Raw genomic sequence first — 19,733 nt, forward strand, 5'->3', positions numbered from 1 at the left:
TGCATCATTAGTCACTATAGAATTCGTCCTCGTCGTCAGAAACCAGTTGTTCAAAATTGACCTTGTATCTCAGCAAGGCACCAATTCCACCAAAGCCCTTCACGAACTGCGCTCCTTCGGAAGATCTATCGGTCACAAATTCAAGCGTAGCACCGTAGTTCTTGTAATTTTCAGCCAGCCACTCGAGGAATGGCATCTCATCAACAATCTCCATCTCCTGGCCCGCTTTGTCAAACATGTAGCTTTTATCTTCCTGCGACGGAGAGGCATGTGCAATCACCTCATTTCCCTCGGAGTCTTTGAGTGTGTATCTGACGGTGTCGAGACCTTCATAAACAATAACGATTTCACAGGCTCCCAGATCGAGTGCTTTGAGAGTATCCTCAATTCCATAACAGAATTTACCAGTGTCTTGTGAGATTTCGTCAAAGTATTGTGTGATCAGCTTCTTTTCCTGAACGAATTTGACGTTGGACAGAGTTTCAGCAGAAAGCTCGATTGCCTGGTTAAATCCGTTTTCTCCTCCGTAGGAGATATCGACCAGTTTCAAGATCTTTGCTTGCAGTCTCTGGTCGAACATGTCCGATCTACTCAGCTCGGTTTTGAAGTCGGCACTTCCTGCCAAAATCAATCCGGCAACGTTGACCTTGTCTCCAGTAATGAAGTTCTGGACAGCCACCTCGGCCACCTTTCTAACATAGTTGTGTCTTTTTTCGTCTCTCAGTCTCGAGAAACGCAATGCAGATTGACCACCTCTTCCGTGCTTCTTTGGAAGGTCGACTGTGAATTTGTGCAAAACTTCTCTGGTGTTACCGCAGAGCGTACCAAACAAAGCTCCGTTACCGTCCATGACAATGAACCCGAATCTATCGTCACTCTCCAACAATTCAGAAAGCGCCTCGGTGTGGAACTTGTTGTCACAGAGGTACAAAGATGTATTGATGGGCTTGAAAGGCTCGAAACCAATGGTCAATTTCTTCTCTTTACCTTGTTCAGTGATAACTTCACCACAGTAGATAACCAGTCCGTTCTTTGGCACAGAGCTGTAGAGCTTCAGTTTTTGTTGGGTCGATGTGATGGCAGAAAGCACAGACAGTCTGTTGACACGCGATTTGATATTGGAAGCTGTACCGTATTCATCGGTCAACATCTTTTGGATCATAGGGATTTGGCCCTTTGGAGGAATGATCAAAGAAATCATAGAGGTACCGTTACCTCTGGCTTTCTCAAGAGACTTGATCAGTTTCTTGACCTTCCACATCTGGACGTTCTTCTCGGCTTCATCTTCCGTGATTGCTGGCGCCATGTTGGAATAAAAATGTACAATATTAGTTTTGCTTAACGAAAATTTTTCATACTGCGTCGATCGCTGGCTATATTTGCGCCAAACGCCATGTTCGGGAATGCACAACTCTTTGGAGTGCAGTAAATGGCACTCAATAGACAACTGAATGTCTACTTTGCCACTACTTCGCTTCCAGTACTCTCCGGGAATCGATACCTATGCGCATATAAATGGCTGCTCTGCGTCGATCGACTCCAAAAGTTTTGTTTCCCAAATCTCTTTTCACTAATGTCTGAACCAACTCCTGCGACTGTGCCTGCTCCTGCAGATACAAAGCTTTCCAATAAGGAGCTCAAGGATCTCAAGAAGAAAGAAAAGGCTGCCAAGCGCGCGGCTGCAAAAGTTGGCTCCTCCGGCTCCGAATCTGCGTCGACAAGACAGAAAGAGTCAAGAGATTCTAATGGTAAACCTCCAACAGCCACACATATCAAAAAGCAGCTAAATTCTGCCAAAATCATTGAGTCCGACCGTAAAGTGCCTACGATGTTTGGACACCTGGAAACCAGAGAACAGCGTATTTCCTCGTCGCCCCAGATAGCTAGTATTGTTCATCCGAAAATCTTGGCACTCACGCTGAAGATCTCTACTTACAAAATCGTGGGCTCCACGGCCCGCTGTCAGGCAATGCTTGAGGCATTCAAGGACGTCATTTCATCTTACCAAACTCCAGACAATGCTTCGTTGCAGAGAAATCTCACGTCTCACCTGTCTCATCAAATTGAGTACTTGAAAACAGGTAGACCTCTCAGTATTTCAATGGGAAATGCAATCAGATGGCTTAAGCAGCGAATCTCCATTATACCGATTGACCTGAGCGACGAAGTTGCAAAAAAGCAGGTAATTGAGGAAATTGATCTTTACATTCAGGAGAAAATTCTCTACTCGGATAAGGTTATCACTCAATTCGCATCCACGCACATTCAGGATGGCTCAAAACTCCTCACCTATGGACACTCGGAGGTGCTAAAAAAGCTTTTCAAATACTGTGCTGTTGAGGAGAATAAGTCTTTTGAAATCTACATTATCGACTCAAAACCTTTATTCGAGGGTAAGAAGTTGGCCAGAGAATTATCTGCTGTTCCAAATATCAAATGCCATTACAATCTAATCAACTCGCTATCCACAATACTAGAAAGGTCTGACATTGATTTTTGTTTCTTAGGTGCTCACTCGATGCTTTCCAACGGCAGACTGTATTCACGCGTGGGAACTGCTATGATTGCGATGGCCTCTAAGAACAAGAACATTCCCGTGTTGGTGTGTTGCGAATCCATGAAATTCAGCGATAAGGTTCAGCTGGACTCTGTAACTCTCAATGAGCTCGGTGATTCGGAAGATGTCATAAATACCAAACCATTCGTGAAAACGGGGTCCAACCTAAACCAATTTTTGATCTCTTTGCAGAGCAAGGAACCGAAGAAGCCGCAGCAGCAAGGTACCAAGAAGGACAAAAAGGAGCTTCAGCTAGCTGATAATGAATCGCCTGTCTTGAATAACTGGAAAGAGCTCAAACCTCTAAATATACTGAATGTTTTATATGATCTGACTCCTCCAGAATATATTCAGAAGGTCATTACCGAGCTAGGCGCTCTACCGCCATCATCTGTGCCAGTCATTTTGAGAGAATATAAGACAAATGCATGATCATTGTGTAATAAATATTAGTTGAGTCATTTTATTTGAACACTCTTCAGTTCTTCGTCCTCCCCTAGCTTCAATTTCTCCACATAGGTTTCCAACTTCTTCCAATGCTGTTGCCTCAAATCCTTCTGGTTTTTCTCTTCCTTGGTTTGCTCTTCATATAATATACAACATCTATCATAAACGATCGGGTTAGTATCCATGAAAATCTTTAGGGCATTGTAGGCAAGGGATGAGATCGTACGATTCCAATTATTGGGTTCGTCATAATTGAAGTCCATAGAGGGTTGTTGTTGCTGTTGCTCAATTGCATCCAGTTCTGGCTGGGCTAGATCAAATAGGGCAGGGAAAATGATAGGCAGAATATTCTCTGCATTTTCTGTGACAAGCGAGACAAAGTACTCGTTATTGAAGTAACAGAGCACTTTTTCGCTGACCTGGAAATGAGGCGATGATATGCATTTTGCTAGTTGAGCGAACAGAGGGATTTCAATCCTCTGGAATTCCTGAGAGTCAATTATTTCAAAAATGTCTTCGATTTCGTTCAGAAACATCAACTCCTTAGGCGAATTGATCTTCGGCCAGTAGCGCAACAATCCCATGATCACTTCCTCTGTCAGGCTAAAGTCCTTTTCCAGAAACTGCAAAATACAATAAGCCAGCTGGGGATGGTATAGAGACAAGCATCTGGGCTTATGCAAAGGAATCAATACTCTAATCAAAAAAACTTTATGCTCTTCTTTCAATGGAAGAGCAAAACCGTTGATGATGGAGCCTAAAATCTCCAGCAGCTCAGATATTCCGTTGAACCTGCCTGTCTCGTAGACAAAGTTGAGAAATATGTTGCTTATAGACTTTCTGATGAATGATCTAAGGCTCAAAAACTTTCCATAAATTCTGTGTAAGGTAGTCTTAAGGCAGTCTCTTTCTCTATTGTCCTCGCTATCAAACAACTCAAGCAACGTTAGCACAAACTTGTGATCAATGTAAGGCTTGGCAACTGAGTTGTTGAAATCTGGACTTTCCACAAACCTAAGGAAGAACTCATACACCATCTGCATATGAGGCCAGGCAAGTTCATAAACAGGTTCGTCTTCGTCGGGGTCGTATATCTCTCCGACTGGATTCACTGGGGGAGGAATAGGCCTAAAAATGTTGACCTTGAACATTTCGACAACATGTTCGTACATCTCTGGGGTGAATGTCATTCTCGTGGTACTTATGAAGGATGTTAACTCGTGTAAGGTAACTCTTTTCAATTCTTTGCCTTGTATATCGGAGGAAGGATCGTAAAAGTCAAACATGATCTTACACTGGTCGACTTTCTGAATGAAGAGTTCAACATGGTACTCTGGATCAACTTCATCGAAACTTGCCAATTTTTCAAAAGGTCGTTGATCATTGGTTGGCTCAAATCTTGAAGAGGAATGTCTTTGAGGAGTCTTAGGTTTTAAACCGATGTCATCTTTCGGAATTTTGTCAAAGGCCAGAGAATGGTGAGAGGTATGCAATTTGGATATTTCTAGGTCCGGAGACACGATATCGTCGCCTCTAGTCGATCCAGAGGCTGTGACAGGCGTTGGGGTTTGTATCTGCGGGGCTTGAGATTGCAGGACAGACTTGCTGGATGATGTTGAAGATGGAGAACCTGCTAAAGAATTGTCTAATGCTGAGTGTATCGATGACTGTTCTGAAGATCCGGATTGTGACTTTTTCACTGGTATTGCTCCTATACTGGAAGACGTGGAACTTGACAACGAACTTGAGGACTTTTGTTTTTCCGGCTTCTTATTGTTATCTTCCTTCTTGTCCTTCTTTTTTTCTCCCTTGGAAGATCCAGCTTTGGACCTGAATCTTTGTTTAAATCCTTTCATCATTTTGAGAGTCTGGTATATCGTAGATTGCGATTACACAAGATGAGGTTTTTGTTATATACCACCAAAGCAGAATAACTTGTAGCCAGAACCGGTTGATTGAGGGCAATTCTTACAAAGGATGCGCTAATGGACTGCCTCTTGGTGTAATGTGCTGGGATTGATGACTGTGCCTTATATATCTGAAACGAATCGCTCTTGTTAGATGTGGGAAAAAAGAAAACAATTCGTTCACTCGCCACAGGTGGCCAACATTCAGGAAAAAATCTACAAGAATCCATGCATCGCCACACGACGTTATTTTTGTTGTACGTAGCAACTCACTGTTCACTGTGCTCAACCTTGGCGTTAGACATTTGGTTTTCAATGCTCAGGTAGCAATTCCATACTATGCTTATGATGTTGACTGCCAGCAGACGGTATCTAACGGGGGTGAACCAAAAGTTGAATGCCTGGAATAGAGGCCAGACTTTCCAGTTATTGATTAGCGTGTCAAGGTATACTTCGCGTAACTTGGCCTTGATTTCGGGGACTCCGTATCCCTCCATGAATGTGATGCAACTGTAATAAAGTGGAATACCAATTGGGGCCCAGACCAATTGATCGAATGAGACTCTTGCTAAGGTGTCATATAGCCTCTTTGGCTGCCATGGAAGAGGGAACTTTATGGTATCCATGAATTTGTATAGCCTGCTTCCAATCGGGCCAAACACAGCACCCCCATAGATGATTGCTCTCGTAGTTCGAAGGTAATCATATCTTACTTTTGTATCCTGAGGAAAACATATTTGGGCAAGCGCATCGCCGGTACCAAATAAGATCTGCTGTTAGTAATGGTGAGAGTATGAGTCCTCTACTTACTCCTGTGGATATCATATTTGCCATTAATGGCCGCCGTGCAAAGAACGTTTTGTACCCTGAGATCATATGTAGATTGACTAAAGCGAAAATTTTCTTATCTGGAGAATTTTAATTTATAGGGTTTTATTAAATGAGCAACAAAGCAACATTTACCATTTGGCAAACACACAAGACTTGACACCTCATTCATGCGAGGCAAAAGACCCAAACCTATAATGTTCAGTCATTTAGGTGAGGACTCACCACTCGTCAGTTTCTGCTATCTGAATTATTTCCACTTTTGGAATACAGCATATACATTGGTATTAAAAGGAAGCGGTAGGTCATAACAAGGTAAGCACCTATTACGTTGTTCTTCAAAAGCAGAAAGATTATGCAAGCTTGGTGAGCTGGACGCGCTTTGTGAGTATTAGTACACGGTATTGAGGATCTGCCCATCACTCCAAGCGTGTGTAACTGGTATGTGTAACTGGTAGTGTTGAATCTCTGTGTTAAGAGTACCTAAACTACCCCTATAGCCATATTGCATGCCACGTCTGCAGGCGTAAGATGGCTTACCGCATGTGTATGTAGGTTATGTCTAAGAAGTCCCTGGTTCCCCAGGCTATTTACGCTTCCTGATTAGTACATGACAAATTTCCTTTTTGAGAAAAATATTAATGATGAAGAGCTGATATCCGCGATCTTTGGACATCAAATGCAAGAATGATCCATCCATCGTGCTAATGGTGCCCTATGGGAGCCATGGGTACTAGATAGAGTCGCAATTGAATAGTGGTTTCCTTTGAATCAGCAGTTCAGCTCCATTTTCTGGTCGTGCACCGAGCCCCAAAAAGATTGGGAGCATTGGGATGGCTGCCTATGAACACCTGTTCCTCAAGCTGCCACACTGCCTATAAGGTCGAATTGTACCTTCAGTGACCAGATGTCTTTGCAGTCTTTACGAGAATTCAAGATATTAGGAATCATCTAGCAATTTGCCCAATTGGGGCCATTTTACTGAGCAAACATGATCGATTCTAAAATTCCCAGAACGGCAATGTCGCCAGCTATTTAAGGAGTTAAATTTCACCATAAGAAAAAAAAGCTGCCCAGCTAAAGAATTTCCAAACATGCACAGAACCTACTCTCTTAGATCGAGCAGGGCTCCAACAGCCTCTGACTTGCAAAACCCAATCCCTGTTCCACCATCCTCTACCAAGACTAACAGATTTTTTGGTAAGGGTTCTATTACCAACACCATCAGAAGATCTGCTGCTGGTTCGTTTGGTCCAGAACTCGCCAAGAAGCTTGCCCAGCTTGTTAAGATGGAGAAGAACGTGATGAGAGCCATTGAATTGTCTTCCAAGGAGAGAAAAGCTGCCGCCAAGCAGCTTTCCCTCTGGGGTGCAGATAATGAGGACGACGTCAGTGACATCACTGACAAATTGGGTGTCCTAATTTACGAAATTGGTGAACTGGATGACCAATTTATTGACAGATACGATCAATATAGAATTACTCTCAAAAGCATCAGAGACATTGAGGGTTCTGTCCAGCCATCAAGAGACCGGAAACAAAAGATCACTGATCAAATTGCTTACTTGAAGTACAAGGACCCACAATCCCCAAAGATTGTGATTCTGGAACAAGAATTGGTCAGAGCTGAGGCAGAATCGCTCGTTGCTGAGGCACAACTCTCCAACATTACCAGAGAGAAATTGAAGGCTTCCTTCGCGTACCACTTCGACTCCATCAGAGAACACTCTGAGAAACTGGCTCTGATTGCTGGCTACGGTAAGGCTCTTCTGGAATTGCTTGACGACTCTCCTGTGACCCCAGGTGAGACCAGACCGTCATACGACGGTTACGAAGCATCCAAGCAAATTATCATCGATTGCGAGAATGCCCTTGCTTCATGGACCTACGAGACCGCTCAAGTTAAGCCAACTTTGAGCTTCAAGGCTACCGATGGCGAAATATACGACGACGACTTAGCCGAAGACGTTCAAAACATGCACGTGACTGAGCAAGAATGGGCCGAGCCTGAGAAGCAAGCCGCCTAAGTATGTGTGGGATTTATTTCTGTCTGTATTGTTAAAATGATTTTGAAGCGTGCTTACTGATAGTTTTCATTTCGTAGTTGCGTGTACGTAGATGCTAAGTGGAATAGGAATGATCTGAGGGTTTCGGTATTTGACTTTTAAAGATTTGCTATCTTCCTCCTCACCCAGAAGTGTTCCAAGCGTTTCTTCCCTTTTGAACACCATGTCTTTGACTAGAAGCCAGGATTGGCCCAAATTGTGCCCCAAAAACTCGTATCGCAAATATTCACGCAACTCTTCGATCTCTCCAACTGTGATTTCCAAATAACATTTCCAGTCGTCTGTTGTTAGCGGGATGCGATATTTGCCATCGCTGGCAGGTTTGGATATGGATCTTATGTGATCCACCGTGTATTCAAGTAAAATAGGCAAGAGGATGGGTTTAATATCCTCGTATAGTCGTCGAAGGTCTTTATTTGATAAGGTAATCCTCATTACTTTAGAGAGGTTGAGAGTGGTCTGGTGCACGGAGAGTTTGCTAATGTTCTTTTGTATCTCCTTGCGATTCACATAAGTTTTAACAGGAACCACCATTCGCGGGCCCAACTTAACATACGACGTTATTGGTGCCATAGTGAAGATATATAATAAAATTTCTTTTATCAATTAATTTAGCATGTCCAGCGATGGATTTACGTCCATAATTTCCATGTTTTACGCTGTCTTTCACCCCACAGAAGGAACTAAGGTTGTCTGCCAGGTTCCTAGTGGGTCAATTGTGCCGGCAGATAAAAGCAAAGACTCTTCCACGTTGGCTGTTCCCCTGTTTGATTTCGACTCCATCAAAAACTACGTGATCCCTAAACCAGCACTTTGCAACAAATTGGTAACTTTCAAAATTAGCAGCTACCGTGTGGTAGGGTTTCCCGTCAACATATATGCGTCTCATTATGCCCGAAACTCTTTCAGCTTCAATCTGTGTTTTGTTTTCAAATACGAGGATGATACCACTCCTTACGAAGGACATGTCAAAAGACTAGGACGTATGTTCCGCGCGCTAGAGGAACAATCCCAAATGCTGTCTAAAGCAGATAAGAACCACGAGGATTTCTTCAAGCCTCAAAAAGAACTGGAACCCAAAACCTGGTCCAAGACTTCAAATTACATTCGAATAATACAAGATGAAGACGTCGGCGACGAGGTGACATTTTCCAATCAAAATATAAAGCATTCCGAGTCCAGCGGTCCAATACTGGCATCGATTGAAAGTTTAGTCCAACAGATTTACCAGGACTTGAATAACTACTCTGAATGCCTCATTCCTATAGACTCTGCAAACTCTGTCGATATCAAGTTGTTTCCCATCTTGCCCCCACCTCCAGAATTAAATGCTTGTGATGTTCCTATAGCAACAGTGAAACTAGAAACAATGGTGGATCCGCTATGGGACCCGACGATGGTGAGAATTTTACCTTTCATCAATGGTATCAACTCTATAAAAAGAATCAGCATCTTAGCAGACGCAGATTTTGAATTAACAAGGCAGTGTATTCAACACTTGATCCACTTCAGGTCCGTTGCCGTTCTAGATGTATTTCAGTTCTCCAATTGTTACGCTCCCACTTCGCAAATATGCAACTTCTTACGCGACCCAATGATGGCTTCCGAATGTCAAGGATACGTGATTTCATCCACAGGAACATTTGGTAACTTGCCTCTCCAGAGAAGCCAGGATATAGGGTTGAATCAAGACATGGAAAATGCCAGCACACATTCTTCTTTACTGGGAAACGAAAGGTCACAGATGCACGATAGTCAGCATTCTTTTTCTCCCAAGACTAATTCGTATCAAAATCTAAAATCAATCCAAAAAACTACGTTTGTTCCTTTGCCTTCAAAAGCAACTTTGTTCTATCTCTATCGTTCCATGAACCAAAATCTTACTCTGCGTCAATGGCATTCAGAAAACAGCAAGCTTCTGGCTCATATCGATATAAGAAGATTTGTTACTTTTGGCGTGCTCAGGGGAATCATTTACAGAGTGCGAACTTATCCTGTTTCCAACAAAACATCGACATCCATAGATTTTGGCACAATCTATACAAATTACAATGACGGCGCACACTCTAGGAAACCCAATTACAATGTGTCTGTGCTGCCTGTCACCAAGAACATCAGGAAGTTTAGCAACGATTTTGACGATGACGATAAGCTGATAGAAGCAGCAGAGACCAATGACAAGTTTCTGGACCTGACAGGCCTCAAATCTGAGCGTCTTAGGCAGCAACAAGAAATCAAGCTTTCTCGCTTGCTAAAGAAATGTCGGGATTTTGATACGATATGCACAGAAATGAGCCTTCCAAGAAAAGAGGTTGTCGAGATGCTTACGAAGATGGGCGATTGGAGCGTTATTAGTTCGTGATTCATTATAAACGGTCGATGTCATCATCAGCTTTTGTCTTGTGAAATTCTTGAAGTTTTTGGTCTCTCTCGTAGCAGGCTATTCTAATCTTCATTAGTGTATCTTCCACCAGCTCCGATTTCTGGATCGTGACTCCACATTCAGGGCAATCGGTCGAGTTGTAATTGGCGAGCGATGCTTTGTCGTATGTATGTCCACATTTTTTATTCTTGACAGGGTTTTTCATTATCAAGCGAGAAATCGGACAAGTCAAGTTCACTTTACCACCGCCTATCTCTATTTCATCGTCGTCCTCTTGGTCGTTGAAAGGTATAGGCTCGGTTGGGTTGATGGCAACAAAAAGCTTTTTATCAATTTCCATTGCTTCTGACTTCACTAGCATTTCGCTAACAGAGGCAGATTCTTTCACGTTCGAGGATAGAACGTCTTTGTACAGATCGTGCACTTGCGACGGTACGACTTTCATATGTGCATAGCGTTCGAGGTCTTCTAGACTCAGCTCCGGCTCATGGCGATCCAGGATCTCTGTACGTGTTTTTTGGAAGGCAGCGAGATAGGTGGCTTGGCATCTTCGAGTTTGATTCAGCTTTTCCAAAACGCGCTTGCCTCGCAGCAAAACGGGATCCTCTTTGTACTTTAGTTTCTTGGTCTTCTCATATTCCTCCGCTGCTATGTTACCTTTTGAGACCTGCTCAAGTCCTTGCTCTGCTTGGTTGTCAATATATTCGAAGAGTGTTTCCATCAATGCGCTTCTTGTCTCCTTGATTACGGAATCTATCGTCTTAGCGGGGTTCAGCTGGCGTAATTCAGCCTTGAATTTTTTGGACAATGGATAGTAAGCCGGCAATTGGAAAAGTCCGTCAGGAGATTCGGAAGAGGAGTTTTGCTGCAATTCATTTTCTCGTTCTCTTTTCATTGAAAATTATTAAAAAACAAAAAAATATCATTCACTATTTTTCCGCTAATAATGTCACAGGAGCCAGAGTCGTCAGCTCCTGTAACTGCTTTGCAGAAAATTGTCACTCTGCAGCACATCCATTCCCTATACCTTGCAGCTCAACAATCCCAACCTCCTCGCAAAGACATCTCATTCAATATCTTACAGCTTCAAGCAATGATAAACAATAATCCACTGATAAATCCATATTTTGACATTTTGAACATTAAAGAGTCTTTGGATGCAATAAAACAAAAGAGACAAAATCGAGAAGTATTCCAGGACATACTAACTCCTGGCCAAATTGTACAAGTGATATCAGAGAGTCTTTCTCTGGACAATGCCAGTGAACACGTTATATCTCAGATTCCAAAAAGTACAATATTTCGTCTTTCGAACAAGATCGATATTGCTTTGGTGAAAGACAGGTTGATAAAGATACTGAACAGCTACAAAAATACCACGCTGGGTGAAATTACTAGCTTAGAGTTGAAATATAAGAACCAAAAAAAGGAGATAGAGCAAATTGAAAACGGTAGCATCGAAGACTCAAAGCTCATTGATGAATTTTCCCAAAAGTCCGGAATGGAACAATCGAAAAATGTTCCTAAAAAGGCCGAAGATGTGCAGGAAGCCAGTCAACAGGAACTAGTCAATATGGTGAAGGAAAAGCTCGAGTCAGACGAAGGGAAAGAAATTACCAAAGTTCTTCAAGATCTTTCGGATAATCAGAAAAAGGACGGCCAGATTGTTTTGGACGAAGAACAGCTGGAGAAGACTTTAGAGATGGCCAAAGGTGATGCGCAAGAAAATGAAGGACATGCGGATGGTGAGGACGCAGACAAAAAGATCGATCAGGATGCCGAGCAGAAGGCACAATCATCGGCTCGATCGGAGCCAGTCACTCCTTTGGAAGAAGGAGAAAGAAAGGCATCAGAGACTCCTTCTGAAGCTCGGGAGGGCCCAGCGCTAAACTCCAGGCTGGATACAGAATCGGAACCTGAAACGAAACTGGAGTCCAAGTCGGTTTCAAAAGAGCTACCATCGCCAGCTCCAGAACCTGCTACGCCTTCATCACCAGCAAGTGGGGATGAAGAACGTGGAAGCAAGCGACGCGGATCAGAAAGCATGCCCCCTGGCTGTACTAAGCGTTTCAATGCTCTTTCTGCACAATTGCTTACACAGATATCATCTAACCGGTTCGCTTCAATGTTCATGCAACCAGTAAATGAAAACGAAGAGCCCAAGTACTACAAGCTAATACGACATCCTGTGGACATCAAAAGTCTGGGTAAAGCTATTCGGACGGGTGAAATAAAATCATTCAACGAGTTGGAATTCGAGCTTCAACTGATGTTCAGCAACGCAATTATGTACAACGATATGCATCAGACAGAAACTTATAAATGGACGATTGAAATGATGGAAGAAGCGCAAAACTTGTTGAGCCTGTTCCGGGAATCATCCAGCAATTAAAGGTGTTTAATTGCCGCCTCTCATCTGGTTCATCAACATCTGGTTTTGTTCCTGGAATCTTGAACCCACTCTTTCAGAGTGCTTGAGGAACTTTTCAGCGCACTTGTTCAAACATGATTCTTCTCTAGAGCTTAGTTTGTTGGAGGTGAAGTCGTTGACGCAGTCATTGAAACATCTATCAACCAAGCTGGTGTAGAGCTGCAATGTTAGTTTTCAGAAGGTGTTAACTTACTCTCATGAAGTCATTCATTTGCTTTTGCTCCACGATTTTCTGGAACTCTTGTTGTTCTTTATAGTTAAGTTGATCCATGGTGTATAAGAAATAGTTTAACTAATTATCGAAAAATTTTCAATAGTTCCTTAAATATAATCAATATGTACAAAACATATGGGGAAAGGGCAAAGACTCACCCTTCGAAGGTGGCAAGTAGACTACTCAATTTAATGGAAGTCAAGCAAACAAATCTGTGTGCTTCTGTTGATGTGACTAGAACTCATGAGTTATTGGAGCTATTAGATAAATTGGGACCTTACATCTGCCTTGTCAAAACTCACATTGACATAGTGGAGGACTTTTCTTATGAACACACCATTCTGCCTTTACAAGAACTTGCAAAGAAACACGACTTTATGATTTTTGAGGACAGGAAGTTTGCTGATATAGGAAACACGGTCAAGCTACAGTATAAGGGAGGCATTTATCGAACGTCCAAATGGGCGGATATCACAAATGCACACGGAGTGACTGGCCCAGGAATTGTTGCGGGTCTAAAGCAGGCTGCAGAGGAAAGCACAGATGAGCCACGTGGGCTTTTGATGCTTGCTGAACTCTCTTCGAAAGGATCATTAGCTTATGGTGAGTATACTCAAAAAACTGTCGAGATTGCGAAAAGCGATAAAGAATTTGTTATTGGATTCATTGCTCAGAGAGATATGGGAGGTCGCGAAGAAGGCTTTGACTGGCTGATAATGACTCCTGGAGTTGGGTTAGATGATAAGGGTGATTCTCTGGGTCAGCAATATAGAACTGTCGATGAAGTGATACAAACAGGAACCGATGTCATCATCGTTGGAAGAGGTTTGTTTGGTAAGGGAAGAGATCCTGTAGTGGAAGGGGAGAGATATAGGAAAGCTGGGTGGGAAGCGTACAAGCGGCGCAGTGTCTGAGAACATTTTTTTCTATATACATCATCATAATTGATTCTCGCTAAAATGCTGACGGGATATCTCAAAAACCAAAAGCCCAATAGATGTAGCAGGTATACTGGTGAAGGACGATCGAAAAAATCCTCTATAGCAGAAGCTAAAGAGCGAGAGGTGGGATTTTCGCCATCGTTGTAGAATAATATCAAATGTTTCAATGTAGGAATTATAGTATAGCTTAAAGAAGCGACGCCGATCCAATTGATGTGCATCGTTGTAGAGATCTAAGGACTCGAGTCTAGTCAGGTGAACCTTTTGAATTTTGTTAAGTGGATACTGGATTGCAAGCAGTGTGGTCGCGGCAGAAGCCCCAGCAAGGAGGATAAACGTTAGATTTAGAGCTTTGAAAAATCTAGAATCCTTTTCCCGGTTTTCTTCACCATGGAAAATCCTTGAGCGCCAGTATTGATACCACTGAATAACTGCTTCTGTCTTGTGGAATCCCTGATTTTTGACAAGCTCGAATACCGAGAAGTAGAATGCAAATCCAAGGCTTTCCTTTATGAAGTTTAGACTAAAGCCTGCAAATATTCCAACCAGACCTATTTGTTTTAGTTTGTACAACCCATACTCCCACATACTCTTCTGTTTACCACTCACCAGCTCTGAGTAATTTGATCGGGCATAAAGTGCATCTAGCGGTGATGCAGCAACGCTAGCAGCAGCTCCGGCCACAAAGCCGGCTCTGAAGGTGTCAATTGGGCTAGGATCCTCGATCGAGTTCATATTTCTTTTATTGAACCGTTGTAACAGTGTGAGATATGTGGAATATAGGATCACTCCAATGGCGCTGTTTGCTACTATCGGAGGAAGCACTTGTCGTGGAATAAAATTCCACCCTTCTTTTTTGATTGATTGGTATAGAAGAGCTATTCCTGAATGTGTTCGTAAGCTCCATGGTTTCGACGCAAGCTCTCCATGCATCAAAGCTCTTGCTGTTGTGAGGTAGTCAAATCGAGACGGCCTGAATAGTTTTGCAGGGTTTCTCATGTACAAAGACGTTATCTGATAAACAACGGCTCTGATACCTGCTGAAGAAGCAGACACAACTTGGGTATTTCTTTGGGATAGCTGCTGCGCCGTAGAGCTTGCTTCATCCTTTGGAGGTGTTGGGTTACGATCGATGGGCCAATTGGCCTCTTTCGCTCGCTCCATAAAAAGGAAAACAATCGCTTTTGAGATCTAGGAGCACAGCCAAATGGATTTTTTTAGTCGCTAAGCAGCAGCAGTCTTTGAAAGTATTACAAATAGATGATTTAAAAAATTAATCTCTTTTTAACTTATTTGAATTTCGACAACGAGGTCTTTACTCTTTTCGACAACCTGTTGACATAGTTCTCAACTCATTATTCTTGCGCACTGCTTTTGCGGCTTTCTTTCGCATCTGAATCCTCCGCTTCCCTTATCCCCTCAATCATCAGCTTCAGCGACCTATCAATTTGTAGCTTTTCCAAATTTTCCAAATCTACTTCTTCCTTCTTGACAAGCAACATGTTTTTTAAGAATTCAAGTACCTCATCCTTGAAATTCTGACGGTGTCGATTCTTGACAATGAATTTAGAAGAAACAGCCAGAACCTTACTGATAACCGCAGTAACGTCTGTGAATCTGTAAATTAGGATCACCTTGCAAGTAAAATTGAGCACATCGTGTTGTGTTTTGATCATTCCTTCCGCATCTGTGCCTTCCACATCCGGCTTCAGTAACTCGAGTAACAAACGAATACATCCTGCGTCCAAGACCAATTCAGGGGAGAGAATGTCTAGCGGTAAGTCGGAGGAAACAAGTAACGTTGTGAGTGTTTTCAGAGCGTGAGATCTCAGCTCCCTGCATGGGTTGTAGCACTGATGAGCAATTGCTTCAATCAAAGGATACCAAATAGATGAGCTATCAGTATCGATCGGGACTGTGGATCTAAAATTGCCTGAATCGAAAAGCTTCGCTAATCCCAATGTCAAAGTGATTGACTTTGTGGCCGTTGCCACCAAATCCTGGAATGGGTTTTTATTTTTCTCCACCTTGTGGCCACTGGCAATAAGCTTATCATATTCTTGCTCCCATTGTGCCCCATATGCCCCCACCGCCGATATTTCATCAAGAAGGCCTAAAACATCCATGTAATTCTGATATGTGATTATCTCGGGAAGCGTTTCCACAAGGTTGCGCATAAACTGATAGACGACTTCCGTATTTTTTGGGGAAGAAGCAAAGATGCGGATCAGAGACCAGTACTTGCTATTCTTGGCCAAGATATTTTGACACCATGTGCCTTTGACTAGAATCAACATTTGTAACGGATGCAAAATAACTGATCCATACTTCATTAAAGCGTCTCGGTTCTTGTCAGCAATATCATAAAATTTGTCGATAGTGCTGTTAAGAAGGTCAACATTTGAGTCGTCTCCGTTATGCAATAACAGAAGCTTATAAGCGTTCACTCTGACCAGGCAGCCCATTCTAAAGTCCTCAGCCGGACTGAAAATCTCATCACATAAATTCAGTGTTTCAACGACAAGCTTTGAATTTCCAGTCAATAAGAGATAGCAAACACAGATCTCTAGGATAAATAGTGTCTCGGGTATGAAGACCCGAGGATCGGCCTTTTCTTTCTTTGGTAATGACTTCAACAAAATTGACACTAGAGCATTGATATTTTCGGGTGACGTTTTACTAACACTCCTAAACAAGGAGCTGATGTTGCTTGTTTTGATACACTCCATAGCTGAAAGAGTACACTCAATCTCCTCGTCTGTGGGTTCCGGAGTATCATCAGATAGGCCCTTCAAGTAGGAAGAGAAAGTTGAGAACAAACCGTTGTCTTTCAAGGCCTTAGTACGACTAAATTGAAATTCTGGTTTTGGTTTTGACAGCTTATCCAAGCCAATCTTTTTCTGAAATTCTGGAAACAGATTTGGTTCAATCAAGCCGTTTTCAAAAAGCGTTAGAACAATTTTCACAAGGAAGTCCCAATGCTTTGATACTCTAAAATTGGATTTCTTCAGAATGCGGAAAAGCACAAGGGTGCTTAATTGAGCACGGAAGTCTCGGCCAAAGAGAACAGATAAATAGCTAACAGTGATTGTTTCATTTTCTTTTTCAAGCTTGAGCTCGGTGATCGGAAGAGATTCCCTTGATTCCAAAGCGAACTCCGAAGGTTTCACGCCAGTGAGAGTTGTCAAATGTGCAACAATTTCAATAATATGATCCACCAAGTCATTCATACCAAAGTACGACGCAATTGCAGCACACTTTTCAACGCTGGAGATCATTCTTGTAACAACGCTGTCGTGCGTAGCATCATCAAACATTGTGACCAGGGTGCTAACAATATACTTGCTTGTCTTTTCAAATAAAACCTTGTCGAATTGCAGAGAATCTTCTATGTTATCAATATCCCGGACAATGACGTCTTCACTTAGCATCTTGCTAGCTTGCTCTGCAATGAGAGAATGCCAGACAGTTTCATACCATTTTGAAGTGCCCCGATGCTCTTCAGGCATGATAATTTCTTTTTCTCTTATGGAATGGTAGATTTTTTCGGTATACCATTGGGGAAAGTCCTTTCCCTTGTAGCACCCTCTAAGGTTGCGTTGATAATCTTCCAAAGTCATCGGCTTCTTCACATTTGGGTTATGGAGATCCGTGTTAAGCATGATGATGGAGAAAGAAAGAACAAAAAGCGAGTCTTGGTCAGGGGTGACTTTCTCATCGTCATCTTCTTCAGTTGATTTTATAGCTTCAGCGTCCTGGCATGCTATGTATCTTTCGTTGAACGCTTCAACAATTCTTTCAATTTGCTGTGCCTCTCCCGGCAGTCTAAAGTTATTCAACAACATTCTCAGCGCCTCGTCTGGTCTTAGATTTCTAAAATCAAGTAGCTTGACAAATTCCTTCAAAAGCTCAGTGTTAGATGGCTTGGCTAATAGTTCACCCAGCTTCTTTTTGTCAATTCTTCCGGACTTCTCAAAGAGGAATTTGGAAACCTCGCTCACATCAGTTATATCACGAATAAATCCTTTTTCTTGAAGCATCTCAAGGCCCTCCTGAGGCTTTTCATTCCATTTTTTGGTACATTCAATGAAGTCAGATTTTTTGATTTGTTGCAAAACCATTTGGTTTGGTTGAAGCTTTTCAAACTCAATGTTAGCTCTAGAAGCTGTTCTAGTGCGCTCGTAAACACCGTCAACAAATGAAAGAACACCTTCCATACATATGGAAGGGACATTGGAAGTAGTAAAAAGCGTCACTTCAGATGCAGACAGCCGACAAAGGAGTTTCAGCAGCGATTCTGCCATGTCAGATCTATCAAAGTCGCAATCGTACGACTTGAATAGTGAATCGAAAAATAAAGGAGAGCGTACCCATAGTACACTCAAAGTTTCCGCTAGAATTTCTTTAATTACGGGGACTTTTCCTGTGTGAAACTCAGCTCCGAGTTCTTCGACCTCTTTTTCGCTCAATGGTTCAATATCAAAAGTCCCTTTTCGCCCCATCTCAAAAATTCTCTCAACATTCTTATCCAAATCATTGATCAGCATTCTCGAGTCGGCCACCATACCTTGAAAGATTGTAGTCATAAGAAGTTCAATCTGGATCTTCAGATAATGATTCATAGTGAGAGATAAATTCAAAAAGAGTTTCATTGCGAGAGTAAGCAAGTAGGGAGAGTCCGCATTTTGCACAAGCTGTACCAGATGATGGCAAGCTTTGTCCGAGATTAATTGGAAAAGAGATGGATGATGGACTATCACACCACCAGAGACCTCGACAACGGTGTTGAGTATGTTCAGTGCCAAAACCCTAGAACTTTCGGTAAATCTGAACTGATTATCCGGCGACAGTATTTCGATTGTGTGGTTCATATATTCCTTCATGCAAGGAATTCCAAATGGAACTTGATCATCATCAGCGATAAAAGAGCTTGCTTTTCCTGCGGTAGAATAGTTTTCATTATTGCTTGAAGCTTTATGATCTTGAGGTTCTTCATGATCTACATGTGCACTAGAGTTGGTGTCCTGGATATTACTGAATTGTATTCCAGTCTCAGTGATTTCGCCTGCGCTCACTTTATTCTCGACAGTGGACTCATGAGGTTCAGTATACTCGGTACCTCCTATGATATCGTTAGGTAGCTCTCCAGTTTCTGTCGTGGCAGTAAGTTCAACCTCAGTTGTCTTGACATTGTGGTCGATCCCAAACTCAACTTTGATGTATCTCAATTTGCTGAATATTTTCTCGGTTATACCAATAAGAGAGGTCTCTGCTGCGCTTCGAAGAATTTCACGTCTCCTGGTATTAATTGCCAAGGAAAAACACGTCGAAACAGATTCATACATTGAGTCATCAGTCAGGAGGTCACCCAAGTTGGAAGTGACTATCAGCTCCAATAGCTGGATTATTTTGATCAGCAAAATGTCATCTTGTGTCTGGTCGGACCCCTCAAAACGACAGTGCGACAGCGCGGATATTATTTGACCCAAGCATTGAAATATATTTGGACAATTCTCGTTCACAATTCCATATTTGACAAACTTAGATAAAGAGCTTACTGCAATGCCTGTTATGTAGCCGGACGTGATTGGGGATTTGATCAGTAGAAGGAATGGCTGTAGGAGTGTCAACATATCAATGTCGTTGATCGTTTTCAGTTCGCTCAGCATAGATCTCAGCTCGATGAATCCACTTAAGAAGTGATCGTCCTCCTTAATCTTGCTTCCAGACTTTAGAAAGGCTGAGAGACGTGTGGATCCCTCGTCATCACCGTATGGTGTACTCTCTTTGCCGAATTGTGTCCCAAGAAGCGTAGATAACGGCCCACTGGCCGCCGCCTTTGTGGACTTCCTCATAACAGAAGTGATGAACGTACATTCTTCGATCGCGAAAGAAAGTGGATCAACCGTTGAAAGTCGATCGTCACTCATAGTACGTGATTTGACGTGAATCAGTGTTT

General features: G+C 42.5%; 12 protein-coding genes across 12 annotated transcripts; 5 read left to right on the top strand and 7 right to left on the bottom strand.

Moving 5' to 3' along the window:
- Positions 1 to 7: 7 nt before the first annotated feature.
- KL928_001401 (uncharacterized protein) lies at positions 8 to 1,306 on the bottom strand (the record flags this gene model as incomplete). Its single annotated transcript, XM_043201763.1, has 1 exon — positions 8 to 1,306. The coding sequence occupies one exon, from the start codon at positions 1,304 to 1,306 to the stop codon at positions 8 to 10; it is 1,299 nt and encodes a 432-aa protein (XP_043061860.1).
- A 267-nt stretch (positions 1,307 to 1,573) lies between these two features.
- Positions 1,574 to 2,989, top strand: KL928_001402 (uncharacterized protein; the record flags this gene model as incomplete). Its single annotated transcript, XM_043201764.1, has 1 exon — positions 1,574 to 2,989. The coding sequence occupies one exon, from the start codon at positions 1,574 to 1,576 to the stop codon at positions 2,987 to 2,989; it is 1,416 nt and encodes a 471-aa protein (XP_043061861.1).
- Positions 2,990 to 3,015: 26 nt separating this feature from the next.
- Positions 3,016 to 4,863, bottom strand: KL928_001403 (uncharacterized protein; the record flags this gene model as incomplete). Its single annotated transcript, XM_043201765.1, has 1 exon — positions 3,016 to 4,863. One exon carries the CDS (start codon positions 4,861 to 4,863, stop codon positions 3,016 to 3,018), a length of 1,848 nt encoding a protein of 615 aa, XP_043061862.1.
- A 317-nt stretch (positions 4,864 to 5,180) lies between these two features.
- Positions 5,181 to 5,537, bottom strand: KL928_001404 (uncharacterized protein; the record flags this gene model as incomplete). Its single annotated transcript, XM_043201766.1, has 1 exon — positions 5,181 to 5,537. One exon carries the CDS (start codon positions 5,535 to 5,537, stop codon positions 5,181 to 5,183), a length of 357 nt encoding a protein of 118 aa, XP_043061863.1.
- Positions 5,538 to 6,833: 1,296 nt separating this feature from the next.
- Positions 6,834 to 7,766, top strand: KL928_001405 (uncharacterized protein; the record flags this gene model as incomplete). Its single annotated transcript, XM_043201767.1, has 1 exon — positions 6,834 to 7,766. One exon carries the CDS (start codon positions 6,834 to 6,836, stop codon positions 7,764 to 7,766), a length of 933 nt encoding a protein of 310 aa, XP_043061864.1.
- A 66-nt stretch (positions 7,767 to 7,832) lies between these two features.
- KL928_001406 (uncharacterized protein) lies at positions 7,833 to 8,378 on the bottom strand (the record flags this gene model as incomplete). Its single annotated transcript, XM_043201768.1, has 1 exon — positions 7,833 to 8,378. The coding sequence occupies one exon, from the start codon at positions 8,376 to 8,378 to the stop codon at positions 7,833 to 7,835; it is 546 nt and encodes a 181-aa protein (XP_043061865.1).
- Positions 8,379 to 8,421: 43 nt separating this feature from the next.
- KL928_001407 (uncharacterized protein) lies at positions 8,422 to 10,167 on the top strand (the record flags this gene model as incomplete). The annotated part of the gene is made up of 1 exon (XM_043201769.1): positions 8,422 to 10,167. The coding sequence occupies one exon, from the start codon at positions 8,422 to 8,424 to the stop codon at positions 10,165 to 10,167; it is 1,746 nt and encodes a 581-aa protein (XP_043061866.1).
- Positions 10,168 to 10,171: 4 nt separating this feature from the next.
- Positions 10,172 to 11,083, bottom strand: KL928_001408 (uncharacterized protein; the record flags this gene model as incomplete). The annotated part of the gene is made up of 1 exon (XM_043201770.1): positions 10,172 to 11,083. One exon carries the CDS (start codon positions 11,081 to 11,083, stop codon positions 10,172 to 10,174), a length of 912 nt encoding a protein of 303 aa, XP_043061867.1.
- A 51-nt stretch (positions 11,084 to 11,134) lies between these two features.
- Positions 11,135 to 12,580, top strand: KL928_001409 (uncharacterized protein; the record flags this gene model as incomplete). The annotated part of the gene is made up of 1 exon (XM_043201771.1): positions 11,135 to 12,580. One exon carries the CDS (start codon positions 11,135 to 11,137, stop codon positions 12,578 to 12,580), a length of 1,446 nt encoding a protein of 481 aa, XP_043061868.1.
- A 375-nt stretch (positions 12,581 to 12,955) lies between these two features.
- Positions 12,956 to 13,747, top strand: KL928_001410 (uncharacterized protein; the record flags this gene model as incomplete). The annotated part of the gene is made up of 1 exon (XM_043201773.1): positions 12,956 to 13,747. The coding sequence occupies one exon, from the start codon at positions 12,956 to 12,958 to the stop codon at positions 13,745 to 13,747; it is 792 nt and encodes a 263-aa protein (XP_043061869.1).
- A 24-nt stretch (positions 13,748 to 13,771) lies between these two features.
- KL928_001411 (uncharacterized protein) lies at positions 13,772 to 14,938 on the bottom strand (the record flags this gene model as incomplete). The annotated part of the gene is made up of 1 exon (XM_043201774.1): positions 13,772 to 14,938. One exon carries the CDS (start codon positions 14,936 to 14,938, stop codon positions 13,772 to 13,774), a length of 1,167 nt encoding a protein of 388 aa, XP_043061870.1.
- A 191-nt stretch (positions 14,939 to 15,129) lies between these two features.
- On the bottom strand, positions 15,130 to 19,704 carry KL928_001412 (uncharacterized protein; the record flags this gene model as incomplete). The annotated part of the gene is made up of 1 exon (XM_043201775.1): positions 15,130 to 19,704. One exon carries the CDS (start codon positions 19,702 to 19,704, stop codon positions 15,130 to 15,132), a length of 4,575 nt encoding a protein of 1,524 aa, XP_043061871.1.
- Between the last annotated feature and the right edge of the window lie 29 nt (positions 19,705 to 19,733).

The sequence above is a fragment of the Ogataea angusta genome (genome assembly GCF_019207475.1).
Source record: "Ogataea angusta isolate 61-244 chromosome Unknown 61-244_NODE_2_length_1002155_cov_89.706849, whole genome shotgun sequence".
NCBI lineage: Eukaryota > Fungi > Ascomycota > Pichiomycetes > Pichiales > Pichiaceae > Ogataea > Ogataea angusta.